At 38.2% G+C, this 18,116-nt stretch overlaps 1 protein-coding gene across 5 annotated transcripts; it reads left to right on the top strand.

Annotated features, from left to right (window-relative positions):
- The first annotated feature begins 1,599 nt into the window (after positions 1-1,599).
- Positions 1,600-18,057, top strand: capn3a (calpain 3a, (p94)). Of its 5 annotated transcripts, none has more exons than XM_017711845.2 (21): positions 1,600-1,851; positions 2,551-2,620; positions 4,034-4,152; positions 4,250-4,383; positions 4,857-5,025; positions 5,831-5,914; positions 6,051-6,145; positions 6,281-6,358; positions 7,869-8,029; positions 8,152-8,321; positions 8,597-8,608; positions 8,876-9,084; positions 10,546-10,582; positions 11,900-12,013; positions 12,204-12,261; positions 12,334-12,398; positions 14,044-14,112; positions 14,190-14,268; positions 14,580-14,696; positions 14,870-14,928; positions 17,063-18,057. In XM_017711845.2, the coding sequence occupies exons 1-21, from the start codon at positions 1,600-1,602 to the stop codon at positions 17,087-17,089; spliced, it is 2,178 nt and encodes a 725-aa protein (XP_017567334.1). In that variant the 3' UTR covers positions 17,090-18,057. The 5 variants fall into 5 exon arrangements, with proteins under 5 accessions (XP_017567334.1, XP_037397885.1, XP_037397887.1 ...); XM_037541988.1 differs by having other exon boundaries at positions 11,900-11,977; XM_037541990.1 differs by having other exon boundaries at positions 6,060-6,145; positions 11,900-11,977; positions 12,204-12,265; positions 12,338-12,398.
- The last annotated feature ends 59 nt before the right edge of the window (positions 18,058-18,116 follow it).

Raw genomic sequence — 18,116 nt, forward strand, 5'->3', positions numbered from 1 at the left:
TTTGCCTTGATGACAAAAAGTAGTCTGAAGGAGCCTACCAAATTAGCAAGAAGGTCAAAGCTTTAATCCCATAGATACTTCTGAGCAATATATATAATGTCTACCCCAGCACACTGTGATAGCATTTCAGTTTTAGTTTTTTTTTTTTGCAATATATTTGATATATAATAAACATTGTGTCCATATTTCTCTGATTAACTTTTCAAAAACTGCAAGGTCTCTGTGGTGTATACGTACCAATCAAAACAAGCCATGTCAGCTTTGTAAGATATTCTGTTTGCATACCGCACCAACACTCAGGAAGCATGAAGTGATTAACTTTATTACTGCAAACTCAATGACTGTCTGATACTGTGGTATATTTGAAAAATATTTTCAAATTATTTTCAGTTTTTTTTCAGTACTGCCTAGCACTAGTCCCGGAGAAGTGCAGTTGTTGTCATTTTGCCAAGCAATTGTTCATATTATATAATTATTTAAATGCATAATTCCTTAAATATATGGTCAGTACATTTAATACATTCAATTCTTTCAATTACATCCAGTAAAGATGTCTTGAGATGTCAGAAAGGTAAAGGATAATTTTTCTTTTAATCAAATTTAAATCATAATAAAATATCTCCTCTTCTACTTATAAACACAAATGTGGAACACACTGAAAGACTGCAGTGTTAACTTTCAACACAATTTCTCTGCATTTTTCAATGAACTACAAAAACAGATAATAATAACTTCAGTTGGTTGCATTCATAATCGCAAGATTGCAGGTTCAGTTCCTTTCATGGTCCGGCAAAGGAAGATCCCTTTACTATAACTTCAGTGAGTAATTGCATCTTGAATAATAAATGTGATGGCATAACATCAAATTTGTAATTTCTTAGAAAAGGTTTCCATCTGCTCTTCTATGATTCTAATCAGCAGAAGCTTCTTTGTTACCAAAATAAGCAAATCACTCAAAAATGGGTCTACCTTGAGGTTTGGCTTGCAAGAATGTGGTCATATGAATATATATTAAACATGTATGATCTTAATCTGTCATTGCACTCTCTTGTAGAAGTCTTAGAATGAGTCTGGTTGAGGTGGCATGGTCCGAGCCATAGCAGATGGGCAGCATTGCAGGCTTAGCCCACTGTGGTAATGCTGAGACTGCTCAATGCTGAGCTCCATTGAGAACAGGTTTAGAGGGCTTGAATGCCTTCTGCTGAGGCAGGCCATCCCACTGACCACTCTTTGTAGCTCCGCTCCCCTTTGTATCTCAACAATGATGGCACGAGAGCACGCTGCTCTTTGTTCTCCAGCCAATGGGAACAGTCCAAAGAGAAGACTTGTAGCTATGTGTGTATGTTTGTGTGTTTGCGCATGTGTGCGCGCATGGTAAAGTGCGCATAGTCACGCGTGTCGCATGAATGTCTTTTGCCTCCAACCCTAGCATCCACTCTATGACCAGGTGAAGGCCGCGTCACTTAGCAGGACAGCCAATCAGAGGTCAGCAGTTTGGATTTATGCCAGGGTTATTAGGCTTCTAAGACTTAAGTGGTGGTGGCAAAAGCCAGTTTTTTCAACACCAAAAAAACGCTCCCACTGTCCTGGTGAGACGAGATGCCCTACACGCCGTCTGGCTTTTTCTGCGACCGGTTGATCCGGGAGAGGGAGAGAAGGGACGGAGAAGGATCTGTGAACAAGCCTCTCCGATTCAGTGGCCAGGACTTTAACATCCTGAAACAGGAGTGCCTCCAGAAAAGGGTCCTGTTTGAGGATGACACCTTCCCAGCCACTGTGGAATCCCTTGGCTACAAGGAGTTGGGCCACAAGTCCAACAAGGTCAAGAACATTGTCTGGAAAAGACCCAAGGTAAGAGGGATGAGGCACAGCACCTGGACAAGGCCACTGATTTCAACATAAAGTATTATATGATTCATATATGATTAAGATTTAACATATAATGAATTAATGGACATTTTGAAAATGTACATGTTTGTAATAGTCTACCTCTTATATGATATTACAGGTTGATTGGGTCAGAGATGATGGTTCCAAAAAGAAATGAATGGTTTAAGAGTGTTGTGAAAATTAGGGTAAATAGTTGGTGGAAAATTATGTAGAAATGTTGAAGATGAACTAAGAACTCAAACAAAGTGAATAGTGTTACATACAGCCCAACACTGCAGGCTTTGTTATGCATTATTTGTTATGCTTTATGTTCTGTTTTTGGTGGAGTTGCTGCTTTTGTCATGTAATCCCTTGGCACAGCTGCCTGCTAGGAATATTCAATATGTTAAGGCACCCCTAAGACCAAGTTACTTACAGTTTAATAACTCAGTTACAGTGCCTCAGTTTTGTAATAGTAATATGTTGTAATGACATTGTAATGAGTGAAACTTGAAGGTTAATTTTTACCATAATACCAGCAACACTATAGACATCATATAGATTGTAGAGACTTCTGCTGTCAATCTGCTGCTACAAATACATGCACAACCACCTGCTTGACTTTGTCTTCTGGCATCTATATCAGTGCTGATAATGTATTTATCTATTTATGTGCTACAGGACATTTGTGATAACCCACAGTTCATCGTTGGAGGAGCCAGCAGAACAGACATCTGCCAGGGAGACCTGGGTAAGACATTACAGGATTAGACAGTAAATTACAGTAAGAAAACATTCAATCCTGTATTGCTCTGTCTGGGCCTTAGTACAACTTTATGGCTACTTTTTGAGGTCCAAAGCTCAGCAGGGGCCCCTCAATATTGTGACTGCTCTAGTGGAAGGGAATCCAGCCAGCAGCACTTCCTATTGTTGTTGTATTGTCCTCTACACAGGCAATAAAAAAGAGACCAAGGACACAAAGGTAGCAGAGCTGATAAAACCCTGGCATGTTCCTTTGAACAATACAAAAGTGCTTAGATCAGCTGTGTGGGCCCCTGTTATTGCTGAAAATAGGTTACAAGCCAACAAATATCTGCATTTTCCATTAATGTAACCTGTGATTTGTTGTGCAGAAGATGAATTCTGGTGTACCTGATAGATTATTTTGAGTTGTGATCAAATCTGGTGCTTTTTTTAATTTACTTTTTAGAAATGTTAAAGAGGTCTAGGGGAAAGTTGTGGAACAGAGCGTTGTTGAAGGTGTTTAATGGTAGAACTATGCTATACATTTTTGAGGTTTACTCATAATTTGGAGTTGTCTGTGGTGACATTTTCCAGACCTATTTGTAGTTTGGAAAGGTCATGTGAAAAGCTACTTAATATAACTAACAATTTTAATTTCCCTGTCAGAAATCTCTGCAGTCTCTCTCAGACTAGCTTTTAGCTCTGAACAGAGATCTACTACAGTTATCTACTAAAACAGTCTACTAAAAGATACACTATACAGGTGATTCTTTAATTGGGAGGAACTTTGTCTACTGGGTAGATTTTCAAAGATAAGTGTTTCTATAAATGTTTGCATGTTTATTAAAACAGTTATTATATGCTTAAAGGTTAGGTAATAGTCACTCTCAACATTTTCCATGTACCTCATTAATGGCAAAGTTTCTTGCTTTTTCACCTGTTGAAAATCCATACCTACAATTTTATATTGTCAAGTGTAAGTCTGTTTAAGATTTATGCCAAATACAGAAATAAGTAGCAGTTGATCAGTATTCTTTATAGAACTTATTCACAAAATGCTCAGGAAAGCATATTGTCACCATAACAAAATTTATCACAATAATGCTAAAATATCATATCGCCCACTTCTAAGGTGACAAGAGTTTAAACTAATTTCTTAAAAGTTATTGTTTTTTCTTGTTGTGATGCTAATGGAAACTTGTTATTACAACCCAGAAAAAGGAGAAAGATACCTAACTGCCCTTGAAGGTTGACCAAAGCTATGGCCAGGATTTGACTCCAGACTATGTAATAGAGTTTACATAAAAAAACAATAGAATAGACACACAACAAACAATAAAATAAACAATAGCATAGACACACAACTCCATGAGGGATTTTTCCTGTTCAGTATGTTTGACTTTATCTCCACACTCTGTAGGAGACTGCTGGCTGCTGGCAGCCATTGCCTCTTTGACTCTGAACGAGAAGCTCTTGTATCGGGTTGTTCCTCAAGAACAGAGCTTTTCTGACAATTATGCTGGAGTCTTCCACTTCCAGGTTGGCGACAAACACCAAAGTTGCTCTAATTTCATATCTTCATGAAGGCTTAATAAGGCAGGATTTTTAACATCTTTTCACAATTTTGTTAAATCAGTTCTGGCGTTATGGAGACTGGGTGGATGTTGTCATTGATGATCGGATTCCTACCTTCAACAACCAACTGGTGTTCACCAAGTCTGCAGAGAGAAATGAGTTCTGGAGCGCTCTTCTTGAGAAGGCCTATGCCAAGTAAAACTACACTCATAAAAAGATGGTTCTTCAAGGGTTCTTTAGTAAAAACAATGGTTTTATATAGAAGTCAAGACACGTCAAGTCAGCTTTACTGTCAATACTACAATACTACAATATACATTACATACAGGTGTAACAATAACATTAAATAGACGGTAAACAGGAAAAGTGTGAATTAAAATAGACACTAAAAAACACTAAACAGTAAAAATAAACATTAATTGTAGAAAAATAGAATAATAAAATAAAAATTATATAATATAAATATAAGAGGTCGTCAGGAGATAGAAAAGCCGCAGCGTGTACAATCACTGCCATCTTGTTTACTCAAGATGATGTAAGATGAACACTCAAACACTGATATATGTTTTCACAAGCTATCAATTCACATAGGACCTCTGAGTGATAACATTTGTTAGACTTTCGCAATTTGATGTCTCACTGTTACAATTGTGTGCTGTGTTACACAGGCTTCATGGTTCCTATGAGGCTCTGAAGGGCGGGAACACTACTGAGGCTATGGAAGACTTCACTGGAGGAGTGACTGAGTTCTATGAGATGAAGGAAGCACCTAAGGAGCTTTACAAGATCATGAAGAAGGCCTTGGAGAGAGGCTCCCTAATGGGCTGCTCCATTGATGTGAGTTACATTGAATATAGAAGCTGTTTTTTCCTGTATATGTTTTCACACATTTATATGGAACCCTGCTGGTGACATCACATCCATCCATCCATTTTCTAAGCCGCTTCTCCGTCAGGGTCGCGGGGGGGAGCTGGAGCCTATCCCAGCAGTCTTCGGGCGGAAGGCAGGATACAACCTGGACAGGTCGCCAGTCCATCGCAGGGCAGACAGACAGACACAGACAGTCACTCACACACTCACACCTAGGGGCAATTTAGCATGTCCAATTGGCCTGACTGCATGTCTTTGGACTGTGGGAGGAAACCGGAGAACCCGGAGGAAACCCACGCAGACACGGGGAGAACATGCAAACTCTACACAGAGAGGACCCAGGCCCTCCTCGCTGTGAGGCGACAGCGCTACCCACCACGCCACCGTGCCTCCCGGGTGACATCACAAATAATTAAAAATAATGCACGGCTTATTAATGCATGGAAATCAGATCCTAATGCGTGGCAATGACTTAGTAAGGTGTGGGAATGAGAAAATTAAGTTGTGACCATGACTTAGTAAGGCGTGAGAACAAGATCATGCCTTACTAAGTCATGACCATGCATTAGGATCTCGTTCCCATGCCTTGGTAAGTTGTGGCTGTGACTTAATTATCTTGTTCCCATGCCTTATTAAGTCATGGCCACACATTATTTTTATTTATACATGTCACCAGCGTGGCTCCATACATTTGCAAATTTAGACCCAGCAAACAATTTAAAATCTACCTACAGACTCATTGTAGCACGGAATGTTGGTTTTTTTTTTCCAGTCTTTGGTCCCAGCTCGCTTTGAGACCCGTACTGCAACAGGGCTGGTGAAGGGTCATGCCTACTCTGTGACCGCTGTTGAAGAGGTTTGTTTTAGGCCCTTTCAAGGGTCATTGATGGTTACTTTCAGTATTTTTACATATTAGTCTATGGATATTGAACATCACTCTAATAGAAGCTATGTGCATTAGCTGCTATAATAATTTATACATGTGGTTATAGTGTAAACAGAACACTCAAAAGGAATCTAAAGTGCGCCTGGTGCGTCTCCGTAACCCTTGGGGCCAAGTGGAGTGGAATGGACCTTGGAGTGATAAGTATGTGGAGTTTAGGGCTGATAATAAAAGACAACAAAATCATCTGAACAGTATATTTAGGCAAACTGTTCTTGGTTATGCTAATTGCTCTCACCTGTACATTAGCAGTATTAATAATATGTCTGCATATTGCAGCTCAAAGGAGTGGGCAACCATCTCGAAGGCAGAGAAAGATAAACTGCAACATCAGAATGCAGAGGATGGAGAGTTCTGGTGAGTAAATATATCAAGCATGATGATGTTATCTAAAACCAAGAGAATATACTGGAAAAAATGGAAGGATGCATGACGTACAATTCACATGTATATTGACTAATATTTGTTTAAAAAAAAGTTGATGTAGGTTCAGAACTGTACGTGTACTTATTCACATATCACTGCTGTTGGAACGAAACCTTGTGTCTCCGTTTTTTGACGTTTTTTCAGTTTTTGACCATTTGAAAAGGCCCTGTTGGCCTTTACATTGTAAGTTTCATTATGAATTTACTAAAAGAAATGGCCCAAAATGACTAGTAGAAATGTCTGGTTTCACTGACTTACATTAAAAGTAAATGTTTTTTCCTTCTTCTGTAAAGTTACCATTTTGGAAATATGAGATTTTGTTCCGACAACAGCGATATGTACATAAAAAATATGGCAAAGTTTTGGCATCTGCCTATTCTTTGAATGCTGCTATAGGACCTCACTATTTACACTACTTCTTGTTCAGTGATTGCAGTAGCCCTACCACTTATTGGTGCCTTGGTGCCCGTATATGATGCTCATCCTTATATATTGTTTTGTTGTCTAATTAGCATTGCATGTATTTATTTGTCTGGAGAATGTATTGTATTTTGCACTCGTTCACACTCTTGTGTATCTGCACTTTATGTAATTCTGTATAATGTGCTGCTATACAAGTTATATTGAGGAATGATTATAAACACCACTTTTGCTTGACTAGAATTTCCATGTCAGTACATCCCTAATTTGTTTAATGCCTTAATTTAATTTGAATTAATTAACGTTTCATTTGTCTGCATAATTTTTACATCAACACAGTATTACCTCATAAATAATATATCTCTATGTATAAAATGTATTTCTGCTTACTGACTTTTGGTAGTAATTATGTTGATTTAATATAATTTTATTCATGTGGAAGTTATGTACAAATATAAAGGCACTTTGTCATGCAAAATTCTTTTCTCACTTTTTTATGTAATGTTGTATATGTAAAACTAAAGTTTCAAAATGTACTGTTTACTCCCCATTTCATATATGGAAGTTAAATGTCAAAACACGCTGTTATTAATTATTTGTGATTTCATGAAAGCCAACATATTTACATATACCCACCTACTGATCCTGCAGCAATTTAGCTCTGCCCATTCATACTGAAGTTATAAGGTGCGTTTCAGCCTGGACTGCTTTTTGGATGAAGCATAATACAGGGCAGCCAATCAGAATAGAGTTTATATATATATATATATATATATATATATATATATATATATATATAAGAGATGTTAGAAAATAGTCATGTAAAATTACTTTTTTGGTACATTACAAATATCAAACACACATGTAATAAGTAGATCTCATGGAGCAAAATAAATTGCGAGAAAAATGTACAACATGGACCTTTTAAATCAAGTAAATTCAGTAAGTTTTTTGTTGGTTTGTTTTTTACAGTGCACTATGTTTCCCAGTAGAAAACTAAAATATAAGCCTTGTTGTTTAGGATGTCCTTTGATGATTTCAAAAAGAATTACACCAAGCTCGAGATCTGTAACCTGACTCCTGATGCACTGGATGACGATAAGCTCCACAAGTGGACTGTGTCTGTGAATGAGGGCCGCTGGGTGAGGGGCTGCTCTGCCGGAGGCTGCAGGAATTATCCAGGTAGGCAGCTTTTGTCCAGGCTGATTTGTGTTGAATGCACTATTATGTAAAGGTAAACATTTATACCTATGGAAAATTACAATAGACTGTTCTTGTATTGTATTCTTGCATCTGTACTCTAGACACCTTCTGGACAAACCCACAGTATCGCCTGCGTCTCCTGGAGGAGGATGATGACCCAGAAGATAATGAAGTAGCCTGCACCTTTGTGGTGGCTCTCATGCAGAAAAACAGAAGGAAAGAACGCAAGTTGGGTGCCAATCTCTTCAATATTGGGTTTTCCATCTATGAGGTACTTGACTTTTGGTACATTATGTTTAGTCAGTGTATATTGTGCAGATGAAACAATGAAATTGCACCTAGAAGAATATTAATCCTCTCTTGTGCAATATGACAAGGGCATTAAAAGGCATGTAGTTCATATTTCTGATTATTAGACCAAAATAGATGGTATAACATATAAAATGTCTATCTATCACTAGTAGTTTTATGGTAAAATGTTACAGGACTGATATGCGACAAGTTTAAAGAGCATACTTTTTTTCTTTTTTTTCCATTGTTCTGTAGGTGCCAAAGGAGGTATGGAAAAGTGTTGGAGAGAAGTGCTTGGGCCCCTTAAAAGTGCTTTCTCTCCAGTAGAGGATGAGTAGTGTGCCTTGTGTACACTGTGTGCATGCTGTTGTCCAGACTCTCCCTTAACCTTTTTTCCGGGATTGGTTTTGTCTCTTTTTACCTTCTTTAGCTTTTACCTATTAGTTTCACCTGCTTGTAACAGTCATATGTCAGTCATATCACAATATATTGACTCATTTCATTTGTTGTTTTTGTGTTATCTTTGTCCATCAGATGCATGGCAACAAGCAACACATGCAGAAGGACTTCTTCCTGCTGAACTCCTCTAAGGCCCGTAGCAAGGCCTACATTAACCTGCGGGAGGTGACCCAGCGTTTCCGGCTTAGTCCCGGGGAATATGTCATCATCCCCTCTACCTATGAGCCCCACCAGGAAGGCGAGTTCATCCTCCGTGTCTTCTCCGAAAAGAGGAACACCTCTGAGTGAGTGGGAGGGATAGCTGTGTGAGGAAGCACTACACTAGTAAAATTCAAAATCTTAAAGGAATGCTCCAGCAGTTTTCATGTCCGTTTGTTTCGATTATAAAACAAGGTTTCTGTTCTTTTACTGAGGTCCGTGGAAACGTCAAAATAGTTTTTTCTCTGTAACTGACCATGCTACAGATTTTGAAAAACCCTGGGATATTCCTTTAAGTTGACTTCTCTTTTTCTTTCTACCTGACTTATGAAGCCATTCATAAGTTACCTGCAACATTATGTAATAAGTGAACACAATGACTGTTCATTTTAGGACCTTAATGATTATTCAACAGTCATTGCACTTTTGGATACAACATTTACAAACGTAGCCTTATGAATGGCTACATAAAACTACTATTACACTTTGTCTCTGACCACAATATATTGCATATCCATAAAATGTTGCATACTAACAGTGGCAAGCTTACACTGTAACTGATTCAGCTCTCTTAAAGGGGTGGGTGGTTGGGACTATGGGACTAGCTGGGAAAGGGCTTGGGGGGACAATCCCATCAAGGACAAACAATTTTAACGGCAATTTGATTTGTAGAGCTGGAAGAAATCGGCCCCAATTCGAAGCTGTAATGGAATCTTTTTTAGGACAAGCAACAGCACAATTTGGGACGCTCCGGTAAACACTTTTTTTCGTTCTAAATGTCCCTGTGATGAACCATTACACATCAGCTCCCTGAAGGACAAGTTGTGCTGAACATTGATGATGCTGAAGCCTGAAGCCAAAGAAGTGACTGCGTTCCCTCAGCGCAATGAGGCTGGCGTTATGCTATAGCAGAGCAAGATCACTTCCTGCTAATCTTTTCCTACAGGTTCAACGTGAATAGCTTGGTGGTTCTAATCTTTTTTTTTTTGGTGGTTCAAAGCACTTCTTTCCAGATTTGTCAGCACCACTATTTATGAAGATTAATCATCTGTATTTTTTTTAATAATGTAGAATAGAAAATGCAGTCTGGGTTTGCAGTTTTGAGCTATAACCACTATATGGCTGCAGTTTTGGTATGGCTGAGGATAGGAATGATTTCATTTTAGTTTCTTTTGGTAAATGTGGGCAACAAATCCATTTACACCATAAACCCACACTTGAAGGTCAACTACAAGGCAGTGAAAAAACTGAAACTGTACTGTACCTCTACTATTTCTTGAGAAATGTTGAGGCTAATTGGAATAACACATCATGCTTTTGGTGTACAGTTTGCAGTACAATGATTACTAAATGCTCTTTATTCTCAGTTCAGTACAGTAAGTACATGATATACTCTTTTATGACCAGGAGAACAGGTAAGGTGAATTGACTGAATGGAGAAAAAGAAAATAACTTTTAGTAACACAGGCAGACACATCCATCAGGTCCAATTGTGTTTGCATGTTTATTTGTTTATTAGTGACCAGTGTTTGTTGATTTTTACTCAGGGAGATAGAGAACAGGATCGAGGCTGACCATCCAGTGGTAAGTATTGCACCTAAAAGTCTTCTTGAATTATTTCCTAACCTAAATGACAATGAACCTACATCTGTCTTCTGAGCTTTTATATATAATGTTGATAATAGTAAAATTGTGGTAAATATGGAAAAAAGATCTTTGGATACTATTTTGCACCCCGCATGGACCTCTCTGCCATAAATGGACTTAAAAAGTAATTTTTTTCTGTGAGGTGGTTTTTAGAAGAATCAAATGATTTGGACGTCTGCTTCCTATCACCACTACCATGAACAATTCTGATTTGGCAAGTTTCTCTAAAATGGCACATTTCACATAATACAAATCTTCCATTGAATTTAGAGAAAATTCTAATTCAAAAACTGGCAGAACCTTTTTGAACTTTCCAGATATATAGAGGGAGAATATTGCAATACCAACTTTTGAACAATCAATCTGTTGCTTCATTTGCTAAAAAAAAAAAGCTGGTGGAAAAAGATGGAGATATATTGCCTCATGCTAATGACTAAGCAAGGCTATGCCTGCCAAGGACCAATCATCAGGAACCTCATGGAACTAATTTCTTTGCTGCTGTTGATCTTTATAAATGTAGTCAATGAAAATGGAAAAAAAAGCCTTTCTGCAAGGAGCTCTTCAGGAGTCAAAATGTATATGCAATAAACAAAATTAAATGATTATTATTAAATTAAATTACAAATATGTGTGTGGCTCTAAAACATCTAGATAAAAACAGCCAATGGAATGCAGTAAATGGGTGCAAGACCCTCTTCTTAGTTCATTCATTTTTATCCCCTGACTTATAAATTACTCATTTGTATTTGTTGAGTATTTGTATATGAATATTACAAACAATTGAAAGACTACACTCTTAGCAAAAAAGTTACTTGACTTGTAACAATAGCAGAGCACTTTTTATATAGAACCATTTTAAAAATATTCTATAAAGAACCGTATACAACAGGTTTTCCATTTTAGGCATATAAAGAAACAACTTCAACAACTTCAGTGGTTCTGTGAGGGTTCATTGTGTGTGTGTGTATATGTATATATATATATATATATATATATATATATATATATATATATATGTACATGTATGTATGTATGTATGTATGTATGTATGTATGTATATATGTATATGTATGTATGTATATGTATGTGTATATTTACCAAATAACACTTGAGGAACCATTTCAAGTGCTTATGTAACCCTCACTGAAATATACAAAACACTGATGAGGAGCAAATTCAATTGAAAAAAACAAAACATGTGCAGCCTATAACTGTCCTTTTCCCTTTGTTGCTTAACCACTATCACAAAATCAGCCGGCTCCAGCCTCAGCAGGGGAGGAGAGTGAGGAGGACCAGCAGTTCCGCACCATTTTTCAGCAAATAGCCGGGGACGTGAGTACTGGGGAGCCAGGGAGCGCTAGGGGGACAGTGAGTATGGTGCTGGGGTGGGAGTGAACTGGTAAAAAGCATCCAGGCTTATGCTCTTTAAATGAATTTTAGTGCAGAAGTATTTTGCATGCTTTAGAAGTACCACAGATTATATTAGAACCAAGGCCACAATAAAATCTACTGAAAGTGAGGTGCTAATAAATGTCCTATTCTTTCTCTGGTTCTATAGGAAATGGAAATCTCAGCCAGTGAACTGCGGAATGTCTTAAACCGGGTGGTGTCTGAACGTGAGTATATTTTTATGATTATGGACTGTCTGGTTTCCTGGAGTTCTCTACAACTCTTTCTGCCCTTTACAGAGAGGGAGATGAATACAGAAGGCTTCAGTCTGGAGAGCTGTCGTAGCATGATTGCCCTCATGGATGTATCTTTTGAAACAACACTGTCTGTAAATGCAGCATATCATCGGTATTGTTATTCATAAGTCACTATTATGGCTAATGAATAATAATTAAACATTATTGAAATCCATATAAATACAGAGTTGCCACTTTACACCTGCCATATATGTGCAGTTTTCAGGTTAATGGGTACTAACTGTAGCCTATCTGTTGCTGCACAGTTAATCACCCTCCATCACTGGACCACTGCTGGCCACATGTTTAGGTCCATTCTCAGCACAGCAGTGACCACACCATGGTAATGTAAGTACAGCTATATGCGAAAGTTTGGGCTCCCTGGTTATTTGCATACTTTGCAGATTTTTGCAGTTGCTTTATATTCGATCAATTTACAAAATAGAAAAAATAAAATAATAACTGTAGCATGTGCAAAAGTGTCGACACTCTTCCAATTGGAAAGTCTTAAGAATTAATTACTTAATTCACCTGTTGGGTCTTAATCAACTCATTAGGTCCTTGTCATTAGGAATTGTGAGCTGACAATTCCAGAGCTTAATAAATTTTCTGACTAATCAAACCTTGTGCTGACACTCAATAACCTGGCTGGGGATGCCAAAATTAATAAAACCTAATTGAAGCATACAAATAAAAAATATTTAAACGATCATTTGTACATCTTTTTTTTTTATTTATAGAAAGATATTAAAATGCTTCAATCTCAATGTGCTGTGTACTGATAGAGTGAAAAACAGAACACTCTGGTCACATACAGCAAAGGTAACTTTAAAGAAAAAAAAACTGATAAAGGGAACACCTTGTCAACTGTTAAGCATGGGCGTGGATCTACCATGCTTTGGGGTTGTGTGGCAGCCAGCTGCGCGAGAAACACTGCATGGGTGTACGGAAGAGTGAATCCCACTAAATAGCAACAAATTTGGAAGCAAAAACTGGAACAAACAGGACAGCGATTCAAAGCATACTTCAAAATCCACTATGAACTACTTCAAGATATGCAGGTGAAGTTTAGGAATAGTGCTCACAGTCCCCTTGAACGTGATTGAAAATCTATGGGTGTATCTCTGCTGTGCTGTGCATGTAATACGGCTCAAATATATTGCAAAAATAGAAGGATGCTGCAAACAAGAATCTATAAAAAATTAATAACTTAGTAGGATGTCGAAACTGCCATAATTACTATTTCAACTTAATCAAATATAACGTTACTGTGATTTACACTTTGTAGAAAAAATAAATATAAAAAATATATATATTTTAAATACTTTTAAAAGTTTCTTTGCTATAGAGGTTGTGTTCACTTCTTCCTGTTCACTTCATAAATAATAAATGTGTCATTTGGCCTGGAGTGCCCAAACTTTTGCATACAACTGTATGTGTTGTGCTATTACAAATGTGTTGCTGGAGTTTTTACACTCCTCAGTGTCATGGCAGGGTTGAGAATAGACCACTAACCAAAAACATCCATTCAAAAGTAGTCCTGTGGTCAGAAACTGACCGTTGATGAGGGCATGACAGGTGCATAAGTCAATATAGAGACAACTACGTCTATAAGACTTAAAATAATATCAACAAGGGACATCTTATATGAATATTTATGATGTAGTACAATGTACCAGAGCCTGTATTTTGACCTTGATAATATTTGTTTAGATGGACGGGACTGGACGACTTAATCTACAAGAGTTTAGACACTTGTGGATTAAGATCAAACAGTGGCAGGTTTGGGGACTTCTAGTTTTTTTCCTTTGTTACAAAGTCGTCACGCATGCAGAGTTACAGATTAGTTTCTTCTGCAGGGAATTTTTAAGCACTATGACACTGAGCAGTCTGGTTGCATCAGCAGCTATGAGATGAGAAATGCTGTCAATGATGCAGGTAAGAGTCATTTAGATCATTTTTGAAAAAAAATTACAATTTTTTTTTTTTTTTTTTTTAACATACGTAAGTCTTAGTGACCCACTGCTTAAGGTTGTTTTCTCAAAAACACGTCAAAGGCCCGATCACCCGAACATGTCATGTCATAGACATTAGTATACACTTTTACCTTTTTTTAAAAATTCACCAATGCCAGTGCTAATAACTCCTGGATGTTGAGCATCTGTACAGCAATGTTGACGTGGCTGTGAATGTGAATTCTATCTAACGGACTTGTCATTGTGCAGTCATGTGTCTTATGTGCCGTTCAGGGTTCCGTCTCAACAACCAGCTGTATGATATCATCACCATGCGCTACGCCAACGAGAACATGAACATCGACTTTGACAGCTTCATCAGCTGCCTTGTGCGGTTGGAGGGCATGTTCAGTAAGTGGAACAGCCAACTTGAGAAATGCGGTTCTTATTGATGACGTGCAAAAAAAATTATGTTTTGCTCTATAAGGCTTGCACCTATGCTGGAAGTTCAGAGTACTACTTAAATCTAACTACACATATTTTAAGAGTGGTTTCTGTCTAAAGCTGAACTTGTTTCTTTGCAGGAGCATTCCAGGCATTCGATCAGGATGGAGATGGCACTATCAGGCTCTCTGTACTGGAGGTGAGAAATAATCTGACAATATGGTTGTCATGAACATGTTATAACACAGGCTACCCTTTAAACCCTAATGGTCTGTATTGGACCCAAACACTCCCCACTCATAACGCATGACTATGTAGCTTGCATATTAGTTCCATAGTGATTACAAATGGGATCAGGGGGGCAGTTGCACTGGGGTTCAGTATCTACAAGTGTAGATACACCCATGACAAGGGTTTGGATGTAACGGAATACAAGTACTGGGTATACATATTCAGAAAGGACTGAAAAGACAGTATTCAGAATACAGTTCATATTTACATTTTTAGGATTATAGTTTTAGAATACACACACATTATCTAAGCCACTTACATTTACAGCATTTAGCAGATGCTCTTATCCAGAGTGACTTACTTTCTCTAGAAAGACAAAGCACTTCTTGTATCTTTGTTAGTTACCAACAGGTTAGAGAGAAAGAGAGTCCTGTGCTCATGTACTGCTAGAAACAGAAAGTCACTGTAGATACTGAGAGAAAAAGGAACAGAGTTGAACACAGAACTCTGCCATTCAATGCACTTGGAGCGAGTGAGTTTAGCATTCACTGGGCAGAAGGCAGGTCACCAGTCTATCACAGGGCAGACACAGAGACAAATAGACTCACAAACAGCAGCAATTTAGCATCTCCAGTTCGCTTGGCTGCATGTCATTGGACTGTGGGAGGAAACCCACTCAGACACGGGGGGGACCTGCAAACTCCACACCGAAAAGATCCTGGTCACTCAGCTGGGAAATCAAGCCCAGGCCCTTCTTGCTGTGAGATGGCAGCTACTCACTGTGCTGACCGATTTTAGAATACTTGGCCCCTAAAAAAAAAAATAAAAAAATCATACAATCTTCAAAAGAAGCAACATCAATCAATGCTTGATCAGTAGACAAACTCTAATGCGGTTTTCTATTAACAGCTTCTGTCCAAATACTGATTGATTTATCAGTCTACTAAAGCCTGAGTAGACTGATAAATCAATATGATGAGCAAGTTATTTACCTCACCATTACTGAGATCTTTGAGGAACGTTCAAACTAACAATCTCCTTAGTGGACAACATGAGTGGTAAGTTAAGTATTAGTGTTGTACTGGTGCTTGGGGGATTATGGGAGTAGCAGTGGACTGAATACGGTGGTGAGAAAAAAGTTTAAAACTTTGTAATTTCATTTAAAATTTAATAAGCATTTTTTCCTGAAACATATTAATGAAATAATTACATTAAAGAAAAGTGCCAACCAGTAAGAGCAAGGTACAATGCTACAAACACCGTAACTGTTGAGCTTACTTGCACACATGAGAAGATCTTACTTACATTTGTAACAAGTCTGAAGACATCTGTGGAGACACTGCCATTGTAGCTGGGCTCAGTAATCCTACTCAGAGAAGCTGTGGATGAATCTTTAAACCAAACAACACAGTACTTTTTGGGTATTCCCTGACTGCTGGGGTACTTGTTGAGGTACATTGTGGGATTTTTTGAGTGGGCTGAATCTTGAATGTTTTTGGACATCACTACAAAATGCCCGAACCACAAAAGAGTGCAGTGCACAGTGAACAGGGCACAATCATCAGAGACCAATGACAGGACAATAAGGACAACAAGTATTAAAAGACATTTTAAGGCTGACACTTTTTAATAGCAGTATTATTACTAATACTATATATTAGATGGGGCGTAGATTACTGAAAAATAAAAAAAATCCTTGAGCCCCGGTGTAATTGATCAAAGCCAAGACATGCCTGGTGTCTGAAGTTTGCTAGCATAGCTAATAAGTAACAGAAACTAATACTATATGACAATGTTATGTACAATGGCCAAATGTGTAGCACATTGCTAAAACAGTAGTAACAGCCATTCTGAAGCTGGAATTTTTAGTAATAACTGGGCAAGTCTGATTTAGGTGTGTCTGTAAGCACAATATTTGTGGAATATAAGTTTCCGTTACTTGTTAGCTGCACTAACTTCATGATGTTAACCTTGTATTTGGGGTAAAGGCAACATTATGTAAATGATTTTTTGCCAAACTATTTAAACAGGGGTTCTGTCAGATTTCAGTACAAGGTTCAAAACTTGCTCTTGACAGCAAAAAATGCATTTCTTTCTTCTAGTGGCTCCAGCTGACTATGTACGCCTAGACCAGCTCAGGATCCCGGTGAGCCTAAGGAGCAGGACCAGAACCACCAGCCTTTACCTCAACACTCAGTGTGCCAGAATGCCGCCACTTCTCCTTCCGTACCTCATCCACCTTAACAGCATCCTTCACAGTCTCCACAAAAAAGGCATCAGCCCTAAACTCCAACATCCCTTCTTCTGTTTAGGAGAGACTGATGTTATGGCACTTGCAAGCAATGATAGGCATAACTTCGCATCTCAGAGGCTGAAGAACGCGAGAAAGAAGTTTTTAGACCGGGTTAAAGTTTTTTTCAGTACAGATGTCTCCTCAACGTCCCAACATTGCTTTTCTCCTTTTAATCACTGGCACCATTCAGCTGTAGTAATTCTGTTTTAACCTCGACTTTTTTCCGTTATCTCCATGCTCAGGTCACCTCTTGCTATTCTTCACACTACTTTCATTTTCTTCTTTAGGCCTACGTTATCTTTTTCTCAGGCAAAAACCACACAGGAAACCTCTTTTTTTCTGTCACAATACAGTACCTCACAGCGATTTCTCATTATACACCTATCCTGTATGTTTTTCATCTCCTTTGCTCTCTTACCTAGAAGTAGGCATGACCCAACTTGCTGGTGATAACCAAACCCATACACGTAAAGAAAGATCATGGTTGTTCACCAATCTTTGACATTAAGGTGCCCGGTCTCAGGCTATTCTGCTTTTGTCAGTGGAAATTCAATCCTTCCTGTTTCCAGAAGCATGTTACAATCTTGTTTGTGTGTTGTTTAATGGAAAGACATGAGTAGCGAGAGGAAAGAAACAGCAAAAGCTACCGCAACGCAGAACTCACTACTGCCGGAAGGCGGTGTTCAGGGTTTTGTTTCCACTGCATACTGTGGACGTGGATATGGGTTGAACTTAGGCTTCTTTTTGTGGTTTCCCAATTTAACCTCTGGTCAAATGAGTGTACCAAAATCTTAATCCTTTTAACCAAATAAATGATTGTGCAGTTCTTGGTTGAAGTGCCTTTCCATGGATCAAAATGTTGG

The sequence above is a fragment of the Pygocentrus nattereri genome, chromosome 10, assembly GCF_015220715.1.
Source record: "Pygocentrus nattereri isolate fPygNat1 chromosome 10, fPygNat1.pri, whole genome shotgun sequence".
Classification (NCBI taxonomy): domain Eukaryota; kingdom Metazoa; phylum Chordata; class Actinopteri; order Characiformes; family Serrasalmidae; genus Pygocentrus; species Pygocentrus nattereri.

Excerpts from the sequence above, each read along its gene's own strand:
- capn3a (XM_017711845.2), top strand. The coding sequence starts at position 1,600 with ATGCCCTACACGCCGTCTGGCTTTTTCTGCGACCGGTTGATCCGGGAG. Across the intron at positions 9,085-10,545 it reads GAAAAGAGGAACACCTCTGA|GGAGATAGAGAACAGGATCG; the intron begins GTGAGTGGGAGG and ends ATTTTTACTCAG. Across the intron at positions 10,583-11,899 it reads TCGAGGCTGACCATCCAGTG|CCGGCTCCAGCCTCAGCAGG; the intron begins GTAAGTATTGCA and ends TCACAAAATCAG.